The sequence below is a fragment of the Suncus etruscus genome, chromosome 8 (assembly GCF_024139225.1).
Source record: "Suncus etruscus isolate mSunEtr1 chromosome 8, mSunEtr1.pri.cur, whole genome shotgun sequence".
NCBI classification, from domain to species: domain Eukaryota; kingdom Metazoa; phylum Chordata; class Mammalia; order Eulipotyphla; family Soricidae; genus Suncus; species Suncus etruscus.
The window spans coordinates 48006455-48031619 of record NC_064855.1 but is presented as its reverse complement, the minus strand read 5'-3'; the positions used below and the strand labels follow the sequence as shown (position 1 = coordinate 48031619).

The following is a 25165-nucleotide window of genomic DNA, read 5'->3' as shown; positions in this document are numbered from 1 at the left end:
TGGTGTGTCAACCTGCTGTCATGGGACTTCATGTTACTGAATAAATAATTGTTCAGTCAGAGTAATGGAGGGTATTGCTATGGACATGGAGGCAGCAGACATGCGACTTTCCTGCAATTGATCTATTATTGGTTTAACTTTACGTGGAATGGCACATAGCCATTATTGTGAAGACTCAGGCCTTCAGAAACTGTATATCAGTATTGTATGTTTAAAACAAATTACAGGGACTGGAGAGATAGCAGGGAGGTAAGGTGTTTGCCTTTCATGCAGAGGGATAGTGGTTCGATTCCAGGCATCCCATATGGTCCCCTCTGCCTGCCAGGGGTGATTTCTGAGCATAGAGCCAGGAGTAAACCCTGAGCAGTGCTGGGTATGACCCCCCCAAATAAAACAAATTACAACACAAACATGCAGTCCCAAAGTTCCACACCATACTCTGGGCACACCTTTCACTGCCAGAGGAAGACTGGAATACTTACTGTCTCAGCATCCACAAAAAGTGTTGGGCATTCAGAGCAGGAGGTGAGCATCTGAGAAGAGCTGACAAATTTGGACCCAATCCCTCGGAGGTTATCTCCAAGGTAACTGGCTGCATCACAGGTCAGGAAGCAGAACCTTTTCTGAATATTCTGAAAGGCAAAACAGTTACTGTTTTTGCAAAGGTCAACCTCAAACATACATCCTATAAAAGACTTAATTTTTAATTTTTTATGTTTATTTTTTTATGAAATGTCAAATGAGCCAGGATCTTATGTGAAGTGGGGAAGGGCAGACGAGGATCAGAGTGAATGTTTGTTTAGAGTCAGCTAAATAATCACCCAAAAATGTCATTTTCTCATTTGTGGATGCTCATTTAGTCTTTTTAGTAAGTGCTTTTCTTTTTCTTGATAGTCATACTCATCAGCAGTTTGAGTATTCAAGTTTGTTAGATTAGAGTCACTAAGATTTCTTCAATGCGGGTGAAAGAAATAAAGGATCATAAGCAGTGATTCTTTTCTGTTCTTTAGAGCAGAGTCCCTGAGAAGAAACACTGAAATGGCAAGTGAGTCCTGAGGAATGAAAGCAGGTATGCTACCTGGATTCTAGAATAAATCCTCTATGTCACTCTCTGTATTAGGTATTTTCTGCAGGTATTTTTGGAGAAGGGGCATACCTGGCAGTACTAAGGGCTTACTCCTGGCTCTATGCTCAAGGTCACTCCTGGCTCAGAAGACTATATTTGGTATTAGGGATGAAATTCAGATCGGTCCCATGCAAAGCAAACACTCAACCCTCTATCTCTCTGGCCTTCTGGCCTTCAAATTTCCATATATCAGGTTATTAATCTAAAAGCCAGGGAAGGACTATGGCAATTATAGAGGGAAGTGGTCACTCTGGACCAGTACTAGGTGCTGAAAGGAGGAAACAGGATATGTATAATACCCTATCAATAAAAGTATGGTAAGCTCTAGCACCTAAAAGGGGAGAAAGAAAGATAAAGAAAAATCAAACAGTGCTTGCAAAGAGGCAGGCTGGGAGAGGGTAGGAAGAATACTGGTGATATCGATGGAAAAATGTGAACATTGGTAGAAACTGGTGTTGAGACATTATATGCCTGAAACTCAATTACAAATAACCTGGCAACTCTGTAATTCATGGTAATTCAGTAAAAATATAAAATATGAGACACGTCCACATTTGTCCCTTTGTCTGCATATTGGCCAACTCCATATATTTATTTTATTCTCAAAAGAGATATAAACCAGGGGCTGGAGAGATAGCATGGAGGTAAGGTGTTTGCCTTGCATGCAGAAGGTGGGTGGTTTGAATCCTGGCATTCCAACATAGTCCCCGTGCCTGCCAGGAGCAATTTCTGAGCGTAGAGCCAGAGTAACCCCTGAGTGCTGCTGGGTGTGACCCCCGCCCCCTCCCAAATATAAACCAAGCTGCAAAAATTCATGGGTATATTGATTTTTCAGCTAAAAACAAGGGTATTTGGGAGGTGGGGGCTGAGCCAAGTTTGTGCCCTGCCACAGTCTTGGTAGGTACATCCATAACATGTCACACCAATGGTTCAACTTCGCCGTTTTACCACTGATTTCTGCAAAGATGCATAACTGACCAAAACTTCAGGTATGCCAGAATTTGGGCTGAGAACTCTAGGGCCTTCTTAGATTGAATGTGGACAACCTCCCTGCTGCCCTTTGGTACTTTCAGAAGCCCTAGTAGTCACAGACACATTCTATAGCTGTCACCATGTCAGCCACAGAACCTAAAATTCCTGGAGTGTGAGGCCACATACACAGACATGTGACACCTCTAGAATTTTCCATACTGACACCCTGGTAGGAATGCACCAAATTAGCTGTCAAAGTAGTGCAGAAAAAACAGAATGATCGGCTTCAACAAATAGCTTAGCAAATCTTCAGGCAATGACTCCATTATGTTAATAATAATAACAATTTTCATAAATATTATTTGCTGAAGTTTTCTTGAAATTTCCATTACCACTTAGTTGTAAACAAGCAATATAAAGTAAGTTATTTCATACCTGCCAAATGGCAGGCTTCGGGTGGAAGCCCTCTACCATTGTAGAGGAATTTTTCACTGGTGGTGGGATTAGTGTTGGAACAAGGAATGTCAGAAACGTGTATTATGAGCAACTATGTAAAACATGGAATTTAAATGAAGTAATACATTTTTTTAAGTCATTAGGGAACTGAAGTTGAGAGAGGTTGAAAGACTTGTTGAAGGTCACTTGCTGAACTAATGACTGAATTAGGGTAAACCTAACCTTAGTCTAAAGGTCCTATTTCTTCTATAACTATAAATTTTCCTCAGAGTTGCCTCCTGCTGCTTGGTGCTTGGTGAAAGAAAAGTAGAATTAGGAAGAATTGGATGCACTTAGTCAGTGTCAGTATCAAAATATGAAAATGTATAGCTCTCAACTTATTATTATCTGCAAACAACAAAGAACACAGTATTTTGTGGAAATGTAATTTTTGTCTTAGCCACTGTCTTTCTCCCCAAAATATTTTTTTCCTTTTGAGTTTTTGTTTGTTTGTTTGTTTGTTTTTTTGGGCCACACCCGTTTGATGCTCAGGGGTTACTCCTGGCTAAGTGCTCAGAAATTGCCCCTGGCTTGGGGGGAACATATGGGATGCTAGGGGATCGAACTGCGGTCCTGATCCTTGGCTAGCACTTGCAAGGCAGACACCTTACCTCTAGTGCCACCTCGCCGGCCCCTCCTTTTGAGTTTTAAACTTAATCTGTGTGAAATAATTTCTCTCCAATAAAAGAAGACTAATATACTCCAAAACAACTGCAGGTTTCTAATTCTTTTGATATACTAGAAAAATGCAGCTCAAAAATATTATGCTTTTCAACATCAGTATTTTATAATTTGCTACATCTGAGAATCTTAGTATTACACAACACATAGTACAGAATGTTAGAGTTGAAAGGAGTGAGAAGTTTCTCATACAGGACAGTGATTCAAGTGAAATGTGCAAGAACAACACAAAGGCAGGATAAAAAGAAATGTTGAACCATCAATAAGTACACCATCTGCAACTTTAGCCCAGTTATTGCTATGGACTGGGCAGTGTTGTGGGGAGAGCAGGTGAGAGCTGAAGTTGTCCATGTAAGACACTGTTTCAGGGAGCTATGAGCTCCAGAGATCACAGAAACAAGGCTGAGGGCCCGTTGGCCACCTTTGGGACTGCCAGCCCTGGGAAGAATAGACATTTGTTTCCAGATTGCACAAGGCTACTTTCTAAATTACCCAGGTTGTGATTTGTCCAGTACTGTTATCTATTCCAAAGTAGCCCAGAGATAGAAGCAAGTATTAGACATTAATTCTGGGGAGAAAGATAAATAACGGAAAAAAGAAAAAGGCATAGTAGAGATCTAAGGATGACCACAAGGATGATGAACTTGGCAGGAGAGGTGACTTAATAGAACAGATGTTCTGGTTGCCTAGAATTGATGACATCAACCAAAGTCAGCAAAGCTGAAGAGAACTGTATGTCAAGACGGCCTAAATCATTGGAGGCATGTCATCTCAAGATCAGTTTGAGATGAGTTAAGAAAAAAGGTAGTCTGTGTAAACTGAACAAAAAGAGCACAGCTCAGAAAAAAAATCAGTAATCATCCCAGTTGGTGCTCATAAGACACCAAGTGCTTTGACTGGTCAGCACACATCATACCTTAAACAAGGAGGAGAACACATGAAATGTATAAACAGCACAGGAGCCATCAGAGTCACACATGAGCTGGTTGAGGTGGCTGCGCCAGGCTTCTTCAGCATCATCACAGGTTGTGGGTTGAAATGCAGCAAGGATGGCCGAGAAAAAGGGTGAGGGCGGAGGAGACACTCCCCTGTCACCATCTCCAAAGCTGGAGAAATGAAAAAGACTTTGTTAAGATGTACTGTCCTTCTTTTCCTTGGTTATATATTCTCCCCTGAGACAACTCCATGAAGCAGCCTGCTATGTATGGACTTTTCTCTTAAAGGGCTGGGCTAGATACAGGGCTTCCAGATAAATATTTTTTTTAAGAATAGAATTTCTGGGATTGGAGTGATAAGGTACTTGTACTACATGCATCTGACCTGGGTTTGATCCTTGTCTCTCTTACGATCTTCCAAGCACTGGCAGAAATAATTCCTGAGTGCAAACCCAGGAGCAACCTTTGAACATTGCTGGATATGACCAATAAAACATCAAATTTTTTTTTCTCTGCTTACTCCACTTCTAATGTCCATATAGACTAAGTAACTCTGATAGCCATTCACAGCTCTCTCTTTCTTTTGTTCATTTTAGGGGGTAGTATTTGGGGCCATACATGCTCAGGGATTACTCCTGGGTCTGCTCAGAGATCACTGTTGGCAGGGGTTGGTGAATCAAATGAGTTTTCAGGGATCAAACTGGGATCAGTAGTCTACAAGGCAAGTTTCCTATCTGGTGTACTATCTTCCTGGCTCCTTGTTTCAGTTTTTTGACTCAAAATAGAAAGAGATCTTTATTTCTGGTATTGGCCACTGTTGGTTATCTTCAAAACTCTCAAGGTCTAGACTCTAGACTATCTCCCAGTTCTTTCTCCAACATCTTTTATTCTAGTTTTCCTATCTAGCCAGTCCTACACAGCACCCTATTTAGTCCCACATAAGGAAGGCTCTATGAAGGGCCTGAATAACTCCAACTTGAGTTCTCCAAGTTAGATGTCAATAGGAAAACCCTCATTGGGGCATCATAGCAGTACAGGTCTCACATTTACCTTGAGTCAGATGGACAACATGCCATATGTCTACACATTCATGCCACTTTCCCACCAGGACTTTTGTACCTCGCAAGTGTAAACTGGTCCATTGCTCGGTTGCCTTTATCTTCTGCCTCAGTCATATCCAAGCTAAAGCTATCACTACATTCAAAAGTGGCTGGGAGTTCATTGATGGAACCTGAAAGGTCATCCTCATGCACTGTGGTGTCCTCTTCCTCCTGGATAGCTTCGGCCTGTGAGATTAAAAAGAAGAAAGATCCCCCCAGCTCTAGGATTAGTAATACTTAGAGGGAACTATATTCAAGTAAAGGGCAAATAAGAGACTAATTCTGAACATGATAGACAGAAGCATTTCTTTTCTAGCTATATTTTCTAATATAATAAATACCTATACCTGACTTCAGAAATTGCTATAGTATTCTTCATTTATCTTTTCAGTCTTTTCTCCAATAGACAAGAAGTCTCTTTAAAATTACTGTGTTTTTCTGCTGTTTATGGAATATAAATGCTAACACTGGTAAACACAACAGAGATCTCCTGGTCCATCTTCCATATCTTGTAGATAAGGAAACAGAGGCTCTTCAGCTTGACGATTATCAGCAATAGAGCATCTGATCAGGATCTCAAATTCTTTCCATTATACAACTCCTGCCTTGTAGAACAAGTAAGTCCAGAGGCAATGCTCTAATAAATAAAATTTTTCTTTATCTATGGAAACTAGATTTTAGAATTATACATGCCTGGTACACAAATGCTCAAGATGGAAATACATTTACACATGCATTTTGCTCTTGAGCATACCAAGAACAAATGTGTGCGTCTGCTCTCTTGTTTTCCTATAAAATGTAGAATAATTAATTGAATGAAAGGGCTTTCAGGCAGTCTGAGCTGGGAAATAACTGAGGGGCAGGGAAAAAAAGACAGCGAATAACATGGAAAAAAAGGCTGGGTTTGAAACTGAGCCAAAGAGGAAATCAGCTGGATAACTGATTGTTCTTTATGAGAGGAAGGAAGGCAACTGATTACAGACCAGAAGACTTGAGGAAGAGATCACACGTACATGTTTCAGTGAGTCATTTTTTTAAGACAAAAACAAAACTATGGCATAATAGAAATCTATGTGAATTAGAGCATTATCATGGGTTGACATCTGGCCAGAAGCTTTACCCAAATGCTATATAGTACTTTGAGTCTAAGATTAATGGAAAAATAAACAGGATTATTTAAAGATACATTAAAGAAACAGGATATCTTAATTTTGAAGAACTTTCTTATAAATACTGAATTTCAGAAGATTATCCATATCTGCTTCTTCTTGCTCTTTCAGAACTGCAGTCATGCCCATGGTAAAGGACATGGGAACTATTCTGGGCTATTAGTGTAACAAACTTAATTTGTTAGGGGAAGGTTATGTGTTTTTTTTAAAATCGTTCATTTTCACTTTCTAATATCACAGTTATATCAAACATGGAAGAAACTCAGCTTATGTGAAAAACAGAGATAGGTTTTCAGAAATTAGACTCAAGAGAGGGAAAAACACAGAAATTAGATTCAACACTTCCTAAATAGAATTAGTTGATTTCTGTGTGTTGTTAAAAACTACTAATTTATTTTGTGATTCTCTTTCTCTAAAATGTAGTTGTTTTAATATTAAGATTCTGGAATTTAAGTAGAGATACATATTTTTCTGGTGCCTTTTTAGCTGGAAAATAAAGGATTATGCTAACCCCTAGAAACTGTTTGCAATAGGACAGTCTTGAAAGTAATTCTTTAAGCATCAATCTTCTTAGGTGATTGTAATTTGGTTGGGTTCCTTTGGTTTAAAGCACAAAAATTATCCTAAATATTATCTATTTTTAGTGTACTGTGTATTTATGTCTCTCTCTTGGAGTTTTAGAAAGAATATAATGTGATAGTTTTAAAAATATTTAAGTTCCCTTTTCAGCTTAAACTACCATGGCCAAATCTAGGATAAATAAACTTTTATTCTAAGATCATACATTATGTCATATTTCTAATATAAGGAAATAAAATTTCATGCTGACAATCCTATCTGTAAATGTTTAAATGAAAAGTGTGAGAATGAAGTTTTATGGGCAGAATACTTTATAAAATTAAAAAATACTTTAAATGAAACATACGTTGTTAGATCTTTAAAAGTTGAGCTTTTAAATAATGAAATTATATCCATTACACTTACTTTTTTCTTCAGAGACTATGGTAGAACAGCTTTGTGTGAATGTGGCATAATGCTATGATTACACTAAATATTCTGATAGCGTGCCAAAGGCGAGCTTTGAATCAATGTGCAAATTGTAAAATTGATTCCCACATAGGAAAAAATGTCCCCAAATACATGCATACACCCACACCTCACTCAGCATATTGTTTTAAAAAAGTTTTGACAAAGAATAGCTCTTTACCACTCAATGTGATCTCAGACATATTCCAGTTTGTTTTGCTGTCAACCAGCAGTGTTCATGCTAGATGAAAATACAAAATGTGTCATTTCAAAAAAGACCTCTAATCAACTTTTTCAACCCAAAACATGATGGGCTCAAACTTGTGAGGTAAACATGTGAGGTCAGCAAATTCAATTATTTTTTTAAATGTAAGAAGTAAGAGAGTTGCTTTTTCATAACCTTCCAGAAGCTTCAGAAAATTGGAAATATCTGTTCTTTTTAAAAAAGAAAATTAGAATCATAATTGTCAAAATCTCTTCACCTTTGAGCCCTCAGAAATCTGAAGATTATTTACTGCAGGTAAGGGACTGTCAAAGTTAGCCATGCTGGTATTAAAGGAATGAGGGTCAGTACATGTTCTGTCACAGGCTGCAGTGAGTGATTCCATGGGATTATTCTCCTCAGAAGGAGAGAGCGTCATGATCTGTTGCAAAAGCAAAGAAAATAAAAATAGTGTGACATTTTTATTCTTTCAAAACTACTAATGCTACACATGTTGAAGCCCTGGTTTCAGTACCATGTTGACACCACCAAGGGAAAAATGTCTCTATTCTTTATTTGAGTATAAACCAATGAATCAGCTAGCTGTTGACTGATATGTATTAACCATTTAGCATACATATTTCAGTGATTCGAACTTAAATGTTATAGCTAGTCATCTATTAATTACAGTGGCACTCAAAAATATGAAACTCTTGGGGCCGGAGCAGTGGTGCAAGCGGTAGGGCATTTGCCTTGCACGTGCTGACCTAGGAGGGACAGAGGTTTGATCCCCTAGCACCCCATATCATCCCCCAGCCAGGAGCGATTTCTGAGTGCACAGCCAAGAGTAAACCCGAACTTTTTTTTTTGGTTTCTGTTTTTTCTTTAAAATTTGTTTGTTTTGGGGCCACACCAGGCAGTGTTTAGGGCTTAGTCCTGGCTATGCACTCAAGAATGACTTCTGGTAGTGTTCGAGTCTTTATGGGATGCTGGTGATTGAGCCCTGGCTGGCTGCATGCAAGGCACGTACTCTACCCACTGTACAATTGCTCTGGCTTGTATGAGGCATTTTTAAAAAGAATTCCAGCATAATAAGAGTTATTTGGGGGGGGAAACATAGGCCTTATTAGACTTTATGACATTTAGGACTTATCACAAACACTTCAGCATTTACCTCTATTTGTGTTCATTGAAAAGAGACCTGTTAGAATTAGTGAAGCACCACCCAACAGTTAAGATTTTCATGTAGCAGCTGAGGAAAGTTTCCTTGGCACCAATTGAATACTGAATTATAGTTTCAGTTACAAAAATATGCCTGCTACTTCTTAAAGTGGGCAAGTTTCTACTTACTAGGTCAGAATGCTCCAAGATCTGACTGGTTGTAAGGTCCTCCTCTTCAGAGGATTCATCGGAATCCTCATGGTTAATTTTATTCAGGCTTGGAGACCTTCCGGAGAGTTGGCGTTCTTCCAGAAGTTGCATATCACACTTGTCCAGACTATCCAGAGAACGTCTGCGCACGCCCCAGTTGAAATTGTCCATACTCTCCCCCTGAAATCACACCATCAGCTGATTTTTATGTCCACATCTTCTTGCACTCACATCAGCAACAACACATTCAGTTTGTCACCACTCAGAAACAAATGTTTTTATTCTGAACTTTCAGGCCCTCATGTATTTTGCTACCATTTTTGTTTATATAAAGTGTAAAAGTTATGATTTTCACCTACACACAGAGTAAATTATGTGTTGAAGTGATTCCACACCTTTCTGTGGCATGGCAGATAGTATTTTGGTTTGTGAAAGTTGACTGGGAAAGTTCTATAATTTGTCTGTTTCCAAAAATCTGTTAAGAGATCCTTCATATTAAACCAAGTTTAAAAAAGTATTTTACCCCATGTTAGTTTTAGTACAATTTTCAGGAGAACTGTAGGAGAAAAGTAGAAGTTATGCTTGTAGCACATTCCACATCCTTTGGGTATGAGATAGAAGATAAAATGGTAAACTTTCCAGTCTGTTTCTGCCACAATAATTTCTACAGATAAAATGCACAGTTAGATGCATGAAAGAGCAGATGGGCAAAATTTGACTGATCATGCACTATGCAGAAGCCAGAGCAGCACCATTTTACCTTCACCTTAGGCTCCTTCCTATGTCCCAATGGAGAAAAAAAGTTACTGTTACTGATGCTTATAAATGTTCTTAGGAATGTTGGATTATGAGGGAAAAATGAACTCAGAATATTATGTGCAAATCCATAGCTGTGTCTGCTCTCTTATCTGTGTATGCTTTTATTTATATTTCTGTGATAAATTGCCACAAAATAAATTTGATTTTCTTTTCTTGGTGAGAAAGGACAACAATGCACTAAAATAAAAACAAATTCAATGAAAATGAAAATAAAGTGAGAGGAAGAATTCTGGGAAGTAAAAGGAAATGTAATATATAAAAAAATAAAAATGAGAGGGGGCCATTTATTGGATAGTTTATCTAGAAAGAAATTAATTATCCCTCATATTTTACTTATTGTATGAATAACTGTATAAATAATTTTAATAACATACAATTGGTATTAACAAATTTAGGTGCAAAATCTAACTGCTTTCGATAAGCATGCAAAGTGAAGGGTAGAATAAAAATAGGTAAAGCTCCTGCATCACATATGTTGTCTGTCTTGATTTTAACTTTTATCTATATCACTTTTCATAATTTATTTGTATGTTAAATTAAAATATATTAATTATTTTACCAAATAAAATTTTATCTTTAAGTAAAAATAAATAAAAGTGAGGAAACCTGGATCATTGGTGGAGGAATAAAGCACTAGTGTTAGTTGATTTGGAAAGAAAACTTTGAAAAACTAAAATTCTGTTATTAAAAAATTAAATATTATTAGAGAAAAAGTATAAAAAACATAAAATTGCATACTATTCAGAAAAACATGAACACTTCTGGGAGGAGTAAGCAAATATAAGCCTTATGCTCACAAAACTGTTTCTCTTGCACCAAATAAGTGGATGGGTTAGATGAATGACCTTAAGTAACAATTCTGGAAGACCCCAGCACTGAACCCGAGATAGACCACAAGATCAATATAGGATGTAGAGTCAGAGACTGATATACTAACATACATTGCTCTTATGTAGATTTGACTGCATCTTAGGTGATCCAGAACTAGTCAGATATGAGAATTAGGAGTCAGAAAAAAGATTTTTATTTTATTTTATTTTATTTTGGGGTGGGGCATATCTGGTGATACCTAGGACTTGCTCTGGCTTTACTCTCAGGGATCACTCCTGGTAGGGTTTGGAAGCCCATATGGTGTGCCAGTGATAAAAACCAGGTCAACCAGGTGCAAGGCAAGCACTCTACCCATTGAAACAATTTTCCGACCCAATACTTATTTATTTATTTAGGTTTGTCACACCTGGAAGCGCTCAGGGATTACTCCTGGCTCTGCACTCAGAAATCGTTCCTGGCAGGCATGGGGGACCATATGGAATGCTGGGATTCGAACCAAGGATTGGCTGAGAGCAAGGCAAATGCCCTTCTGCTGTGCTATCTCTCCGGCCCCCCAATATTTATTTATTAATAGAGGCCACATGTAATGATATTCTGGGGCTTGAACTTGAAATAGCCAGGAATATCATTAAAGCTTGAACTCAAGGGTTTGCACATGCAAAGTATGTGCTTTCCTACTTTAGTCATGAGGCGAAAGCTATTTTCATGGCACTGTATCTGAATGTCTTGCTAAAGAATGCAACAGTTTAATTAGAGAAAATATTTTCCTGTAGCTGAGGAGTTAAGATGAAATAGTGCTAAAGTCTAAAGTCTTCTCACACAAACTAACTGTATGTCAGCTATCAAACTTAAATAAACCACCCAGTGTTTATACTGAAATGAGAAAGTATTAATGACTCAATAGTCTAAAAATGTTGGAAAATACTTTGTAAAATTTTTTCTTTCATATCGTAACTCTCTCAGAAAGAGTTATTATTAAAGGAACTTAGGAGTACTGTGGCCAAAATGTATCCTAAATATAACTAAATCTGATAGGACATAGCTTAAGATGAGCAGAGGTCCACTTGCCCAGGGTGATTCTGGTTTATGACTGTTCTCTGGGTGCAATTATTATTAACACTCCCTTTTATTTTCAAAAAGGCCTTCCTTTGGATTTTGACTTATGTAGTCATAATACAAAGATTGCCCTCATGCCTAGAAAATAAAGAAATTAATTGGAAGTGCAAAGGATGTACTATTAGATGCAGCTTGTTGATTTCACCTTCAATAAAATAAGTTACAACAAAACCAGTCAAGTAAGTGATGCAATGGCCTAATTAGAAATGACAAGATTTCTACGGATTATACTGGAAACCCATTTTGTTTCAAGAGATGGTCATGCAACTTCCAGAACTAAGCATATAAAATCTTACAACAGTCTTATACTTTAGAAAATATTTCTGTACTAGAGCAGCCAAAAACACGTTTTCTATCACACACACATCTAAAGGAAATATGCACACAAATAGGCACACATAGGCCAGGAGAAAAGAAAGAAGCAACGACTTTGTTATAAATCTGCATCGATCTGCAAAACATCTACTAGCATAACTTGAATGAAAAGTTGCATCATCTTACCTGAAGTTCCTGGGTAGCAGATTGAATGGGCAGAAAAACAAATAAAAGGTCTATTTAAAATGATTATTTAAAAGATAACAAGCTTATTTGTCTTTAGTTTTAACATAACACCAACCAACAGTGCTGACAACATATACTTTAGTAGTTGAAAATCTTGTAAAAAGGTAAAAATATATAAATTCTACAAATAAAAATCAAACACCAAAAATCACAAACTTCTCAGTGGTGAATAATCATAAACAGAATTCCTTCCTTCCTTCCTTCCTTCCTTCCTCCCTTCCTTCCTTCCTTCCTTCCTTCCTTCCTTCCTTCCTTCCTTCCTTCCTTCCTTCCTTCCTTACTTCCTTCCTTCCTCCCTTCCGCCCTCCCTCCCTCCCTCACGTCCTTCCTTCCTTCCTTCCTTCCTTCCTTCCTTCCTTCCTTCCTCCCTTCCTTCCTCCCTCCTTCCTTCCTTCCTTCCCTTCCTCCCTTCCTTCCTTCTCTCCTTCCCTCCCTCCTTTCTTTCCCTCCCTCCTTCCCTCCCTCCTTTCTTTCCCTCCCTCTTTCCTACCTTCCTTCCTTCCTTCCTTCCTTCCTTCCTTCCTTCCTTCCTTCCTTCCTCCCTCCCTCCCTTCCTCCCTTCCTTCCTTCCTTCCTTCCTTCCTCCCTCCCTCCCTCCCTTCCTTCCTTCCTCCCTCCCTTCCTTCCTTTCCTCCCTTCCTCCCTTCCTTCCTTCTCTCCTTCCCTCCCTCCTTTCTTTCCCTCCCTCCTTTCCTCCTTCCTTCCTTCCTTCCTTCCTTCCTTCCTTCCTTCCTTCCTTCCTTCCTTCCTTTCCTCCCTTCCCTCCCTCCTTCCCTCCCTCCTTTCTTTCCCTCCCTCCTTCCCTCCCTCCTTTCTTTCCCTCCCTCCTTTCCTTCCTTCCTTCCTTCCCTCCCTCCCTCCCTCCCTCCCTCCCTCCCTCCCTCCCTCCCTCCCTCCCTCCCTTCCTTCCTTCCTTCCTTCCTTCCTTCCTTCCTTCCTTCCTTCCTTCCTTCCTTCCTTCCTTCCTTCCTTTTTTGGTTTTTGGCCTGCTCAGAAATTGCTCCTGGCTTGGGGGACCATATAGGAAGCTGGGGATCAAATCAAAGTCCATCCTGGATCAGCCGCATGCAAGGCAAATGCCCTACTGCTGCGCTATTGCTCCGGCCCCCATAGACATAATTTCTGAAATAACTTTCTATTTCAGGGATAACTTTGGTTGTCTATAGTACTTTTGCTTCCTCAATACATAGTTTTGAATACCTAAATATTAATTTGTGAAAAAAAAAACCCTGTTAACTATCATGGAAAAATAAGTGAGGGACATCTACTTATAAAAATTTTTTTTATAAAGTGGCATCAGCTGATCCTGCTCACTAAGATAAAAGTGTCTGTGAACACACTCTCTTTATCACTGACATGCAAGAAATGGCAAAAACATAGTTTTCTTTGAAAGATTCTGAAAAGTTCCGGAGGAAATTTTATAGATATTCTATCAAATTGACTTGGAAAGTATTTAGTGAAAATGTATAATTCAGGCAATTATCTAGATGAAGGTATTAATCTTTAGGCTTCAGCATTCCATAATAGTTCAAGCTTATAGACGGTTCAAAAGTATTGAAAATAGTTGTAATTTGCTTTAGACTTTTAAAACAATCCTCACTCTAGGAAAAGAGAAGGAGCTGAGTGTAAGAAGAGAAATTCTAAAGCTTATTTTTCTCTTCTATAATTCAAAGAGAACTTCAACAACGGATACAGCTGTTTAGATTGAGCAGGTGTCCAATCAACTGCTATTTATAGAGATATATAATAATGTTTTAATGTGTCTAACCACAGAAACAGGTGCTGAATGCATTTGGAAGCCATGGACTCCCATTACAGTGCTCACTATAAGAAGTTTTAATGTCTTAATATTATGTTTATAATAGCTCCTTGATATTTTTTGTCTTCAGTGGTACTTAGGGTATAGGTTGATTGCCATAGTTATACAATGAAATGCTATATTCAGAATAGTGCTCATTAAGATTATATCTTGACAAAAATTCTAATCTATTTATTTTCTTTTTTTTTTTTTTTTGGTTTTTGGGCCACACCCGGTGACGCTCAGGGGTTACTCCTAGCTATGCGCTCAGAAGTCGCTCCTGGCTTGGGGGACCATATGGGACGCCGGGGGATCGAACCGCGGTCCGTCTCCTAGGCTAGCGCAGGTAAGGCAGGCACCTTATCTCCAGCGCCACCGCCCGGCCCCAGATAATCTATTTATTTTCTACTTGATTATGCCTGTTAATATAATCTAATGTTTATGTCCACAGATAACAATGGAATGTGTAATTGCATGTCATAAATTCCTGCTACAGAGCTCATTCATTGAGTATACTATTACAATTTATTTTTAATTTTAGGTAGCTTACTATTATACCATGCTCAAGATTTCAGTTTGCTTTCAGGAAAGGAACCTAGACTCTCAAGACCCTCCAGAGCATACTTCATGGTGTAGACTACTCTAACACAATGCTCATTACCATATTGCTTAGTTTTCTAGACTTGAAAATTATGATTCCTTTTAAGAATGCTTTATACCTCCTATATGATCCAGCTATACAACTCTTAGGGATATACCCTAGGAACACAAAAATGCAATATAATGTGCCTTCTGCACAATATATTTATTGCAGTGCTATTTATAATAGCCATAACCTGGAAACAACCAAGATACCCTTCAACAGATGAATGACTAGAGAAATTGTGGTATATATACACAATGGAATACTATGCAGCCCTCAGGAGAGATGAAGTAATTAAATTTTCCTATACAGGGATGGACATGGAAACTATTATGCTGAGTGAAATAAATCAGAGGGAGAGAGATAGACACATAATAACCTCACTCATCTATAGATTTTTTTTTAAAGGACACTATTGTAATAATACCCAGAGACAATAGAGATGAGGGCTGGAAGAACTGGTTCACAATATGAAGATCACCACAAAGAGTGGTGGGTGCAGTTAGAGAAATAACTACACTAACAACTATCATGACAATGTTAATAAGAGAGTGAAGTAGAATGCCTGTCTCGAATACAGGCAGGGGGTGGGGGAGGAGAGAGATAGGGGCATTGGTGGTGGAAATGTTGCACTTGTGAAGGGGGGTATCCTTTTTATGACTGAAACTCAACTACAAACATGTTTGTAATCATGGTGCTTAAATAAAGATATATATATAAATAAAGATATATATAAATAAAGATATATATATAAATAAAGATATATATATATATATTTTTTTAAACGGATGCTCTATACACAATCTAACCCAGGAAACCTTTCTTCATTACAGTTTACCCTCATCAATGATGATTTGCCTAGGAAATAGAAACCTTTATATCTAACTAGCTGGTTTTATATTTTATAAGCATTCTGACCCATTCCACCTGGGTCAGCTTTTCAACTACAACCCATGGATAGATCCTCAGTGTCTGTCTATGTGTGCACATGAGTGTATGTTCTGGCCACCTCAATGTCTGTCTAATGTCCATTTGTAATATACATAATGTATATGTTGTATGTTGTCCTTCTCCCTGTTATATCTAACCCCTCATTCCCCTCCCCCACTTACCACTTTACAAATCCTTTTCTAGACCTTCACTCTCTCATCTCATCTATTATTTCTCTCCTTTAATGCTTTTTACTCTCAGTCCTTAATTCCTTAGGAACCAGAATGTTTCCCCCCATCCCAACCGCTCCCAAAGCGAAAAGGCGAGCCTGCCTTGTCTCAGCCCCAAAAGAAGCTGCCACTGCCACTGCTGTTGATTTACTCTCAATGGCTCCCTTTCTCTCATCTCCCTTTGCTGTGGACTGTTGTTCGCTACCAGATTTGGTTTTTGAGAAACCCCTATCTTGAGGACATTTCCTGATCTGTGACTGCTGAGAGCCATTTTTCATAAAACCACAAGACCATATCACAGGCTAAGGCTGTGCTCTGAATTTTATGCCCCCTCCGCCTGACTATTTCAAAAGATTTAAAGGGGATATGTATATCTCTTTTGTATATTTCTTTAGATGCATTTCCTTCATAGGTATAATTCTTATTGTCTTTTATTCTTATTTTATTCTTATTGTTTTCCCCATTCCTTTTTATTTTGAATCTGTTTAGTACAAAATTCTAGTGGATAAGTTTTCTCTTGGCTTCTGAGTTCATGTTAGAATCAAGTTATCGGGATTGTTTAGCTTGTTATTTTTACCCCAGATGCACCAATAGTATAATGTGGCATTGTTCCCTTTTGCATAGGCACATTAAAATGGAGGAAATCTTATGTGTGCAAACAAGTTCTTATCTAATAGGGATATGGACACATAAATTTTATATTGCATTGGGGACTTACACCCTGAACATTTGTCATAGTGGCTTGGCTTAGGCTTCAGAAGATCAGACACTGGCCCATTCACCCCTAAACCTTGGATGCCATCTATGGAACCAGCATAGTTTTTTCTGCACCAGCACCAGGAATCGAGACTTCTACCAGGGAAGGCCCTAATGCTACCCTGGCACCAAACTTGCTCCACAGTGGGCTCATGATACCCTGAAGATTTGGTTTACAACAACAACTTGCCTTTCAGGGCATGTTCTCCTTTGTTGATACCTAATAGTGAGATGAAACCAGGAGACACTCTATGTCACCCTGGCTTTGACATAGGATCTGTACAAAAACCAGGATCTCTAACTACAGAAACCTCATTGCTACAACCATGATCGAGAAGAACTTTTACTGGGACCACAAAGAAAGACTTTAAGGTTAGACTATTTAGTATGTCTTGAGGCCCTGTAGCTGGTCTGATGGCAGGTCTCCCTATTTTAGGCCAAAGGTTTTTCCTTCTATTTTGCCCATTTTTTGCTGTTCCTATGCAAAGAACAAAACAAAACCAAGACCCTGCTATAACACATCCCCTTTTTTTGTTTTAATTTCTTTAAATAGGGTTCCCACTTTTTTCATAGAACCTTGGGACATCAGATCACTTTGTTTTAGCACATATTTCTGCATTTTTCAATAAAACAAGAAGAAAGCGCTGAGGGCCAGGGGCCAGAGTGATCTCAGATGCATTGTGGGGAAAAATAAGGGATAAAACTAAATATTCAAGTCAAAGTCAATGACAATAGAGTCAAGGGACCTAAACTTTCAATCTAAACTTAAATAGGATTTTTAAACTGGTAGGTCCAGGGGGCAAAGAGTGTGGTATAGGATGCACTCTGGGTTTATTGGTGGAAGGAGTTGACACTGTGGTAGGAATGGCCCTGACTTACTGTGTATCTGAAATTTAACTATGAAGGACTCCGTAGATTCACAATGGTTTCAATAAAATAAATAAAACCAATCCTCACTCTATTTAGTGCGCAATTTCCTTCACAATAATTATGAAGAAGCATTGGAAAACTGCACTTTTTTTTTTTTAAAAACCAGTTTCAAGAACAATTTCAAGTGAAAAGAGCTGCCACTTGACTTTTAATTTATTTTTTAGTTGTGAGTCACACCTGATGATACTTAGTAGATACTCCTGTCTTTGCACTCAGGAATTACTCTGATAGTGCTCTTGAGACCATACATATAGGATACCAGATTGGCCACATGCAAGGCAAAATCTGCTGAAGTTTTTGGGTCACACCCAGCAGTGCTCAAAGGTTACTCTTGGCTCTGCTCAGAAATTACTGCCGGCAGGATATGGGATACCAGGATTCAAACCACTGTCCTTCTGCATGCAAGGCAAACACCCTACCCCCATGTTATCTCTCTGGCTCCAGTGCTCTATTCTCTTTAAGGAGTCTACTATGCTTGTTTTCCAGGGAAAGTACTTGTAAAGAAAATATTTTTTTTTCTGAGGGCGAGCTTCTCTTCTGCTGGTGTAGAACATCCAAGGTTGTCAGTGGGCCAGAAAGAAAAAAAAATGGCTGATAACTTTTGGGATTCTCTCAGGATTAGCCAAAAGGTGAGCAAAGCTTTCCTTTTAGAAAAAACTAGCAGCTTCTTGAAATACTATTTTCTACAAGGACATAGTTGTCTTAGGAGTTTCATACACTTCTCAGGGATATAAGACGTCTTGCACTGGGGCTTGCACTTTAACGGTGATTAGCAAAGACCTTTTGTCTGGGAAACACAGGTAGCCCTAAGGTGAAGTGGTGAACCAAGATGATACCACAAGCTCGATTCTGAACCAGACATTTTGTGTTCATTGAGTGTTTCAACTGACAAGGCAAGACAGAATTCTCTTTGCTGGAATGTGCCCCTAAGGTACTGTAAAAAAAAAATGCTGCTCGCTTCTAATGCCAGTTTCTCAAAACATGAGTCATCACTGAGAGCATCTTATTACCATGTTATTATTCAAAACAAATGAATCCATCTTTGCCAGTTGAGACTTGAAGTCAATTGTTCCAGGTGTGGGGATTGCTAGCTACGACCTGAAGCAAAGTAAAACACTCCTGTGTGTTGAGTCTGGTATCAAGTTCTAAGGATTTCATCAAACTGACCCAGAGATGTCGGAACTTTCGGGTTCCCAACTTATGCTAGCAGGCAAGCTTTGAAGTAATTAAATTAGAGCAATCTCATATTTAAAATAACTAAATGCATAACATTTTACCCCAGTGAATAAGACTCAGAGATTGATTTTTTTAAGTGACTTTTTTCCTCCTCTTAAGCTCACCTTTAGATTACACACTGAGGCTTTGTGTGGTCATTACAGGCAGCTTTTTGCCATTTAGAAATAACTTGGCAGCTGTGGCTTGGATTCAGACAGGAAGGGTGTGGTAACTTTTACCCAAGTTAAGGTACTCTGCTTTGAATAAGTTGACTCAAAATAAAGTTTACAGCTTTTCAATTAAGGACTCTGGTATAGAAACTCATTCATTAGTAAGTTAAAATGAAATGATTTTAAGTTAAGAAGAAGACTGACTGAATTAATTTTTTTACAGAGAGTATACTGTACCTCGCCATCTTCCAGCTCCACATCTAGGAAATCAAAGTCTCTAAATACTCGAAACTGCTGTTCACTGTTTGTGTCATCCATGTTCTCCTGCTCTCTGGTGCCGTCCTCAGAAGACACCAAGCTGGTCTGGTGCTCAAGCAGATCCAAATCCCCACACGATGAAAAAATCACCTACAAAAGCAAAAGTCCTTTCCTGAGAAACGGTTCTTCCTTTGGTTGTTTGTGCTCTGAAAAACTAATTGGCTCTCCTAACATTATTATTTCTAGTACACACCTAATTCCTCAAGTGGGTATTTTTAGAATGTTCTTTTATTATTTATGTTGGACAGGTGCCTTCTGATGAGCCTCATCGCAAAGATGCAAGTTCACATACTAGGAAAATATGTAGCAATCAAATTACTGCCTCTTACCAAAGACTGGTTCATACCTGTGTGTGTGTGTGTGTGTGTGTGAGAGAGAGAGAGGGGGGGGGAGACAGAGAGAGAGAGAGGGGGAGACAGAGAGAGAGAGAGGGGGAGACAGAGAGAGAGAGAGAGAGAGAGAGAGAGAGAGAGAGAGAGAGAGAGAGAGAGAGAGAGAGGATGGGAACTGTACAATTTCTAACTTCAGTCCGTTTAAAAACAGAAGAAAATTTCCTGGCTGTTCCATTGTGGTTCTCTCTCCCTCTTTCTCCCCCCCCCCTCTCTCTCTCTCTCTCTCACACACACACAACACACACACACACACACACACACACACTCATCACAAAATACTATAAGAACTTCCAAATTCAAGGTATGATTTTGTAGAATATTATTCAGTGAAGGCAAAAGATTTAATTCTTGTATAGATAAATCAAGAGCTGATAAAGAATAGGAAACAAAATCACACTTGTTTATTTAAATAAAAGAGTAACTCAGTACCCATGCTTATAATTTAACTATTCCATCTTGATAACATATACCAAACCAAATTAAATAATTTTTTTGTAAAATATTAATGTCCTTCTTTTTCAACTGGAACCATGGCGGTCACATAAAAGAAGAAAACAGAAGGTTCCTACTAAGCCAGCAGCAGCAACCCAAGAAGTAAAAGAAGCTGTCTGATGTGGCAGAAATCTTGAAGAAAAAGCAAAAGAATTTTACAGAGTTGAAAATTAAGCACACTAAGAAGTTATCCAAAAGGTGCTTTGAAAGGCAAGAAGGAAACTGATCTACAAAAAAGCTAGTCATTATCATAAGGAGTATAGACAGATGACAGGACAGAAATTCATATGGCTAGGAGAGTGAGAAAAACTGGTAACTTTTACTTTCCTGCCAAATCTAAACTGGCTTTTGTCATCAGGATGAGGTATCAAGGTGTGAGCCTAAGATCCTAAAGGTGCTTCAACTTCTTCACCTTCTCCAGATCTTCAATTATATCTTTGTTAAGTTCAACAAGGCTTCAGTTAAAATGTTGATGATTGTGGACCCCTATGGTATGCGGGTACCCAAAACTGAAGTCAGTAAATGAATTGATCTATAAGTATGGTCATGGCAGAATCCTCAAGAAATTAATTGTCCTAACAGATAGTTCACTGATTGTAAGAATTTTTGGTAATTTTTTTTGGTAATTTTTGTATGTATGGAAGACCTGACTCATGGGATCTATTCATGTTGGAAAAATGCTTCAAAGAGGCAAACAAGTTTCTTTGGCCCTTTAACTTATCTTCTCCTTGAATGAGATGAAGGAAAAAACCACCCCTTTTGTAGAAGATGGAGATGCTGGCAACAGGGAAGACCAGATCAACTGACTGATTAGAGATGTTATGAACTAATTTGCCTATCATATTTTTGTAATATGGCCAGTTAATAAACAATTGTTTTCAAATTGGAAAAAAAAGATAATGCATTACGTTTTTTGTTTTGTTTTGGGTACTACACTTGATCTTAGCCAAAAGGCTGAGAAGCAATTTTGTTTTGTTTTTGGCAGTTTTGGCAGTACTCATGGTTTACTCCTGGCTCTACACACCTGAAAGGCTCGGAGGAACATTTGGGGTGCTGGGGATTGAACCTGGGTCGGCCGTGTGCAAGGCAATCATCCTAACCATAGTGATATTGCCCCAGCTGTTTACTCTATTTTATGATTTTTTTTTCTATTTGGGTCACACTCTAAAACCCAAATATCTCATCATTATTTAAGCCTCAGAATCAATCACTCCTGGTGGGTTTTAGGCTACCATTCAGTGCTAGGAATGAAACCTGAGTTCTAGCATGCAAAGCATGTGCTTCAGCTCTTTGAGTCATCTTCTTGGTCTCCTAATTATGCTAATATTTTTAAATTAACTTTTATCTTTAGGTTCTTTTCATTGGCCTGCTTTAACAGAATCTTGTAGGAATAATAAACATCAAATAAAACTAGCTCTTTTGCCAGAACATCGAAATCCTCCTTGAAAAGTTGGCAAATGATTTATAAAAATTTTAAATTGTTTCACAAATATAAATGGCAAATGGATTTCTTTTCTGTGTTTAAGAATAACCATACAATTTGCTCTATAGTCTCATAAATTGGTACATGGCACAGTTTGTATAGCAATACAAGTGAACATTGGCAATAAAAATCTTTGAGAAATAATCAAATGGCCAATGAAAGATGAGAATTGGGCATTCTGATTTCATGATTGAAGGCTCCCTTTCCTTTTCTTTTCTTTTTTTGGGGGGGGGGGTTTGGGCCATACCCGGTAACACTCAGGGGTTACTCCTGGCTATGTGCTCAGAAGTTGCTCCTGGCTTGGGGGACCATATGGGACACCGGGGGATCGAACCGCGGTCCGTCCAAGGCTAGCGCAGGCAAGGCAGGCACCTTACCTTCAGCACCACTGCCCGGCCCCTGAAGAAGGCTCCCTTTTCTGTTAGTTCTACTTCTCTCATCTGTTTTGGAAATACTGCAGACAGCATTTCTAGCTTCTAGTGCTTTAGGACAGAAGCAGACTGTAGTTTGGAAGGAAAGAGTGCCAGACGCAATGAGAAATGGCTCTTACTGACATTTGCATTGGAGAGGAAAAGTGCTATTGCTTTTTTCAACCATGGGCTGTGAGACTGTCTGCTACTCACTGTAGTTCCTTTGAACTCAAATGGCATCATAGGGATAGCAACAAACCCACTGATTAATAATACTAAGGAGAGATCAGAAGAGATCAAGTTTTTTGTTTGTTTTGTATTTTTGTGTGAAGGCTACATCTGGCAGTGCTAAGGGCTTACTCTTGGCTCTGTGTTCAGAGATCACTCTTGGGGGGCTCAGAAGAGGGTATCGGGGATGGACCCTTTATTGGCCACATACAAGACAAGCACCTTACTTTCTGGACTCTCTCTCCAGTCCCAGAAGTCAAGTTTAGCTGGCTGGGACACATTGCCAGCTTATAGGAAATATCAATTTGCATTTGATCAAGTACTATGATCTACTAATATTTCAATTGTTCAGAAATGGCATGAGATATATTTTGAAATTTTAAGATGAACTCCACAGAGAAACTTCTTGAATTGTCTATTTGGGAAATTATTGGTGATTTTGTTTTTAGTTAATAATATAGATGGGGTGATATAAGATGAAAGAAAGGTAACTGATAAAATCAGACCCTGACATTTAAAAAATTGCTTTTGCTACTGTATACTAACACAGAAGCCATATGACTTTGCTAAATTTGCTAAAAGCTTCATAAATTAACTTCTCTTGTTGGGTTAGCTCAGGGATGACTCTGGTAGAGCTCAAGGGATCAGATTAAATGACAGAGAATGAACTTGGGTTGGTTGCATGCAAGGTAAGTTCCTTTCTATTTCTTTTTTCCCCATCAGAAGCTAACTTCTTATGTTTTAATTTTTCACTTGCTTTAAAGCCCAATGCACATTTTGTGGGTCACATCCAGCTGTATCAGGGCTTACTTCTGGTCCTGAATTCAGTAACCACTCTTAAAACATGTGGAGGACCAGATGGGATGGTGTGTGTGTGCAAAAATCTTACATATCTTACCCTCAGTGCTCAACGGACCAGATGGGGTGCCAGGGATCAAACCCAGGTCAGCTGCATACAAGAAAAAAGCCCTACTTGATGTATTACTGCTTTGGCCCCAAAGCAAAAACCATATTATATTATTAGCTTTGTTGTACATAACAGGAATAATCATGTCATCTGCAGAGGTACATGTTCCAAGAGTCTGATTATACCTAACAAGAAGGTGTATCTGCACCCACACCACTCAAACACACATGTAGGCTGTAAGAGAGTAGAAAGTAAGAATACAGGAGGAGGGCGTGGTAAAAAAAATAATAAAAAAGAATTTAAATATGAAAAGCAATTAAAAAGGAATGTATATTTATAGACAAACTAAACTGAACAATTATCCAACAAAACATTTTTTCTGGAGTAAGAGAATTAAAAATCATGGAAAAAATTTAAATCTATACCAAAGCTGATTTAATCCAGATGTTGGATATCATATCTTTAATTCAGAGTTAGTCTTCTATATTATATGAACCAAAGTAAAATATAACACAATAAGAAAATGAATGGGACACGTGGTAGAACTTACTGATGGATTTTTACTTAGTCCTACTTCTTGGCCACATAGGGAGAGAACATGCACCAACTTCTCTTTTGTCCTTTTCTGTAAAAAAAAAAAAGAAAGAGAGAGAAAGATTTTAGTGATGGTGTTCTGTGAGAACTGAAGATCTAAAATAGACCATAGGGGGCTGGAGAGATAGCGCAGCGGTAGGGTGTTTGCCTTGCAAGCGGCAGACCCAGGGCCAACAGTGGTTTGAATCCCAGCATCCCATATGGTTCCCTGTGCCTGCTAGGAGCGATTTCTGAGCACAGAGCCAGGAGTAACCCCTGAGTGCTACTGGTTGTGGCCCAAAAACAACAACAACAAAAAAAACACCCCAAAAAACAGAAAAACAAAAACAAATAAAATAGACAATAAACTTAGTATGAAAAGGATGTAGAACATCTTACTAATAGTTGTAAAATATTAATGTTATGCTGAAACCAAACTTTAGATAGAGGAGGTTCTGGAAATATAATCAAAATTAATTTTATTTATCTATTATGTTTTTATTTTGGGCACATTCTCAGGGTTTACTCCTGGCTCTGAGTTCAGGAATCATTCCTGCCTGGGCTCAGAGGAAACTATGGGATGCAAGGGATCAAATACAGGTTGTCTGCATGCAAGACAAGACACTATCCACTGTACTACACTCCAACCCCATTAACTTTAATTTTATTTATTTTTTTTCTTTTAAAGTTAGACCAATATAACGTTTTAAAGGATATTAATTATATTGTTGTTGTTTGGGGCCATACCCAGAGATATTCGGGTTACTCCTGAGTCTGCTTTCAGAAATTACTACTGGCAGTACTTGGGGGTACCATTTGGGAAGCTGGGATTCAAACATGGGTCAGCTGCTTGCAAGACAAGTGCCTCACTCACTGCACTATTACTCTGGCCCAGGGGCTCATTATTTTTCTATTGTATAGTTCTAATTTACTTACCCAAGATAAAGGACTGAGGTATCAGTCCTTAAGTTTTAGATAGTATCCATACTCTTCCCATAATCGCTTCATATATACTAGTGCTAGCAAAGTTTTATAATACTTACACTAAATATATTATGAAATTAAAAAACATTTTAAATCTTTAATTTAAAATTTAAAATAAAACATTTTACTCGAATGGGAGAATAATTTTATTTTCTGTAGAATTAACACTTCAGTTATTTGAATATAAATTTCTCTCAATTTATTCTTTATAAAGTTAAACAGATTTTAAAACTTTTATTCATAGATCTTATTTTTCAACCCTTTAACTGTTGATTCTTCAATGAGCACTACATTCACCATAT

General features: G+C 38.3%; 1 protein-coding gene and 2 pseudogenes across 1 annotated transcript in view; 1 reads left to right on the top strand and 2 right to left on the bottom strand.

The window, feature by feature from the left end:
- FRY (FRY microtubule binding protein) overlaps window positions 1-25165 on the bottom strand; it is a 344446-nt gene that overhangs the window by 31224 nt on the left and 288057 nt on the right. The window contains 7 exon segments of the mRNA XM_049778737.1: window positions 483-632; window positions 4191-4380; window positions 5329-5495; window positions 7987-8148; window positions 9057-9257; window positions 19314-19484; window positions 23857-23931. Coding sequence (XP_049634694.1) covers window positions 483-632; window positions 4191-4380; window positions 5329-5495; window positions 7987-8148; window positions 9057-9257; window positions 19314-19484; window positions 23857-23931 — 1116 coding nt within the window.
- On the top strand, window positions 20292-21108 carry LOC126016383 (60S ribosomal protein L7-like; annotated as a pseudogene).
- On the bottom strand, window positions 21149-21244 carry LOC126016832 (uncharacterized; annotated as a pseudogene).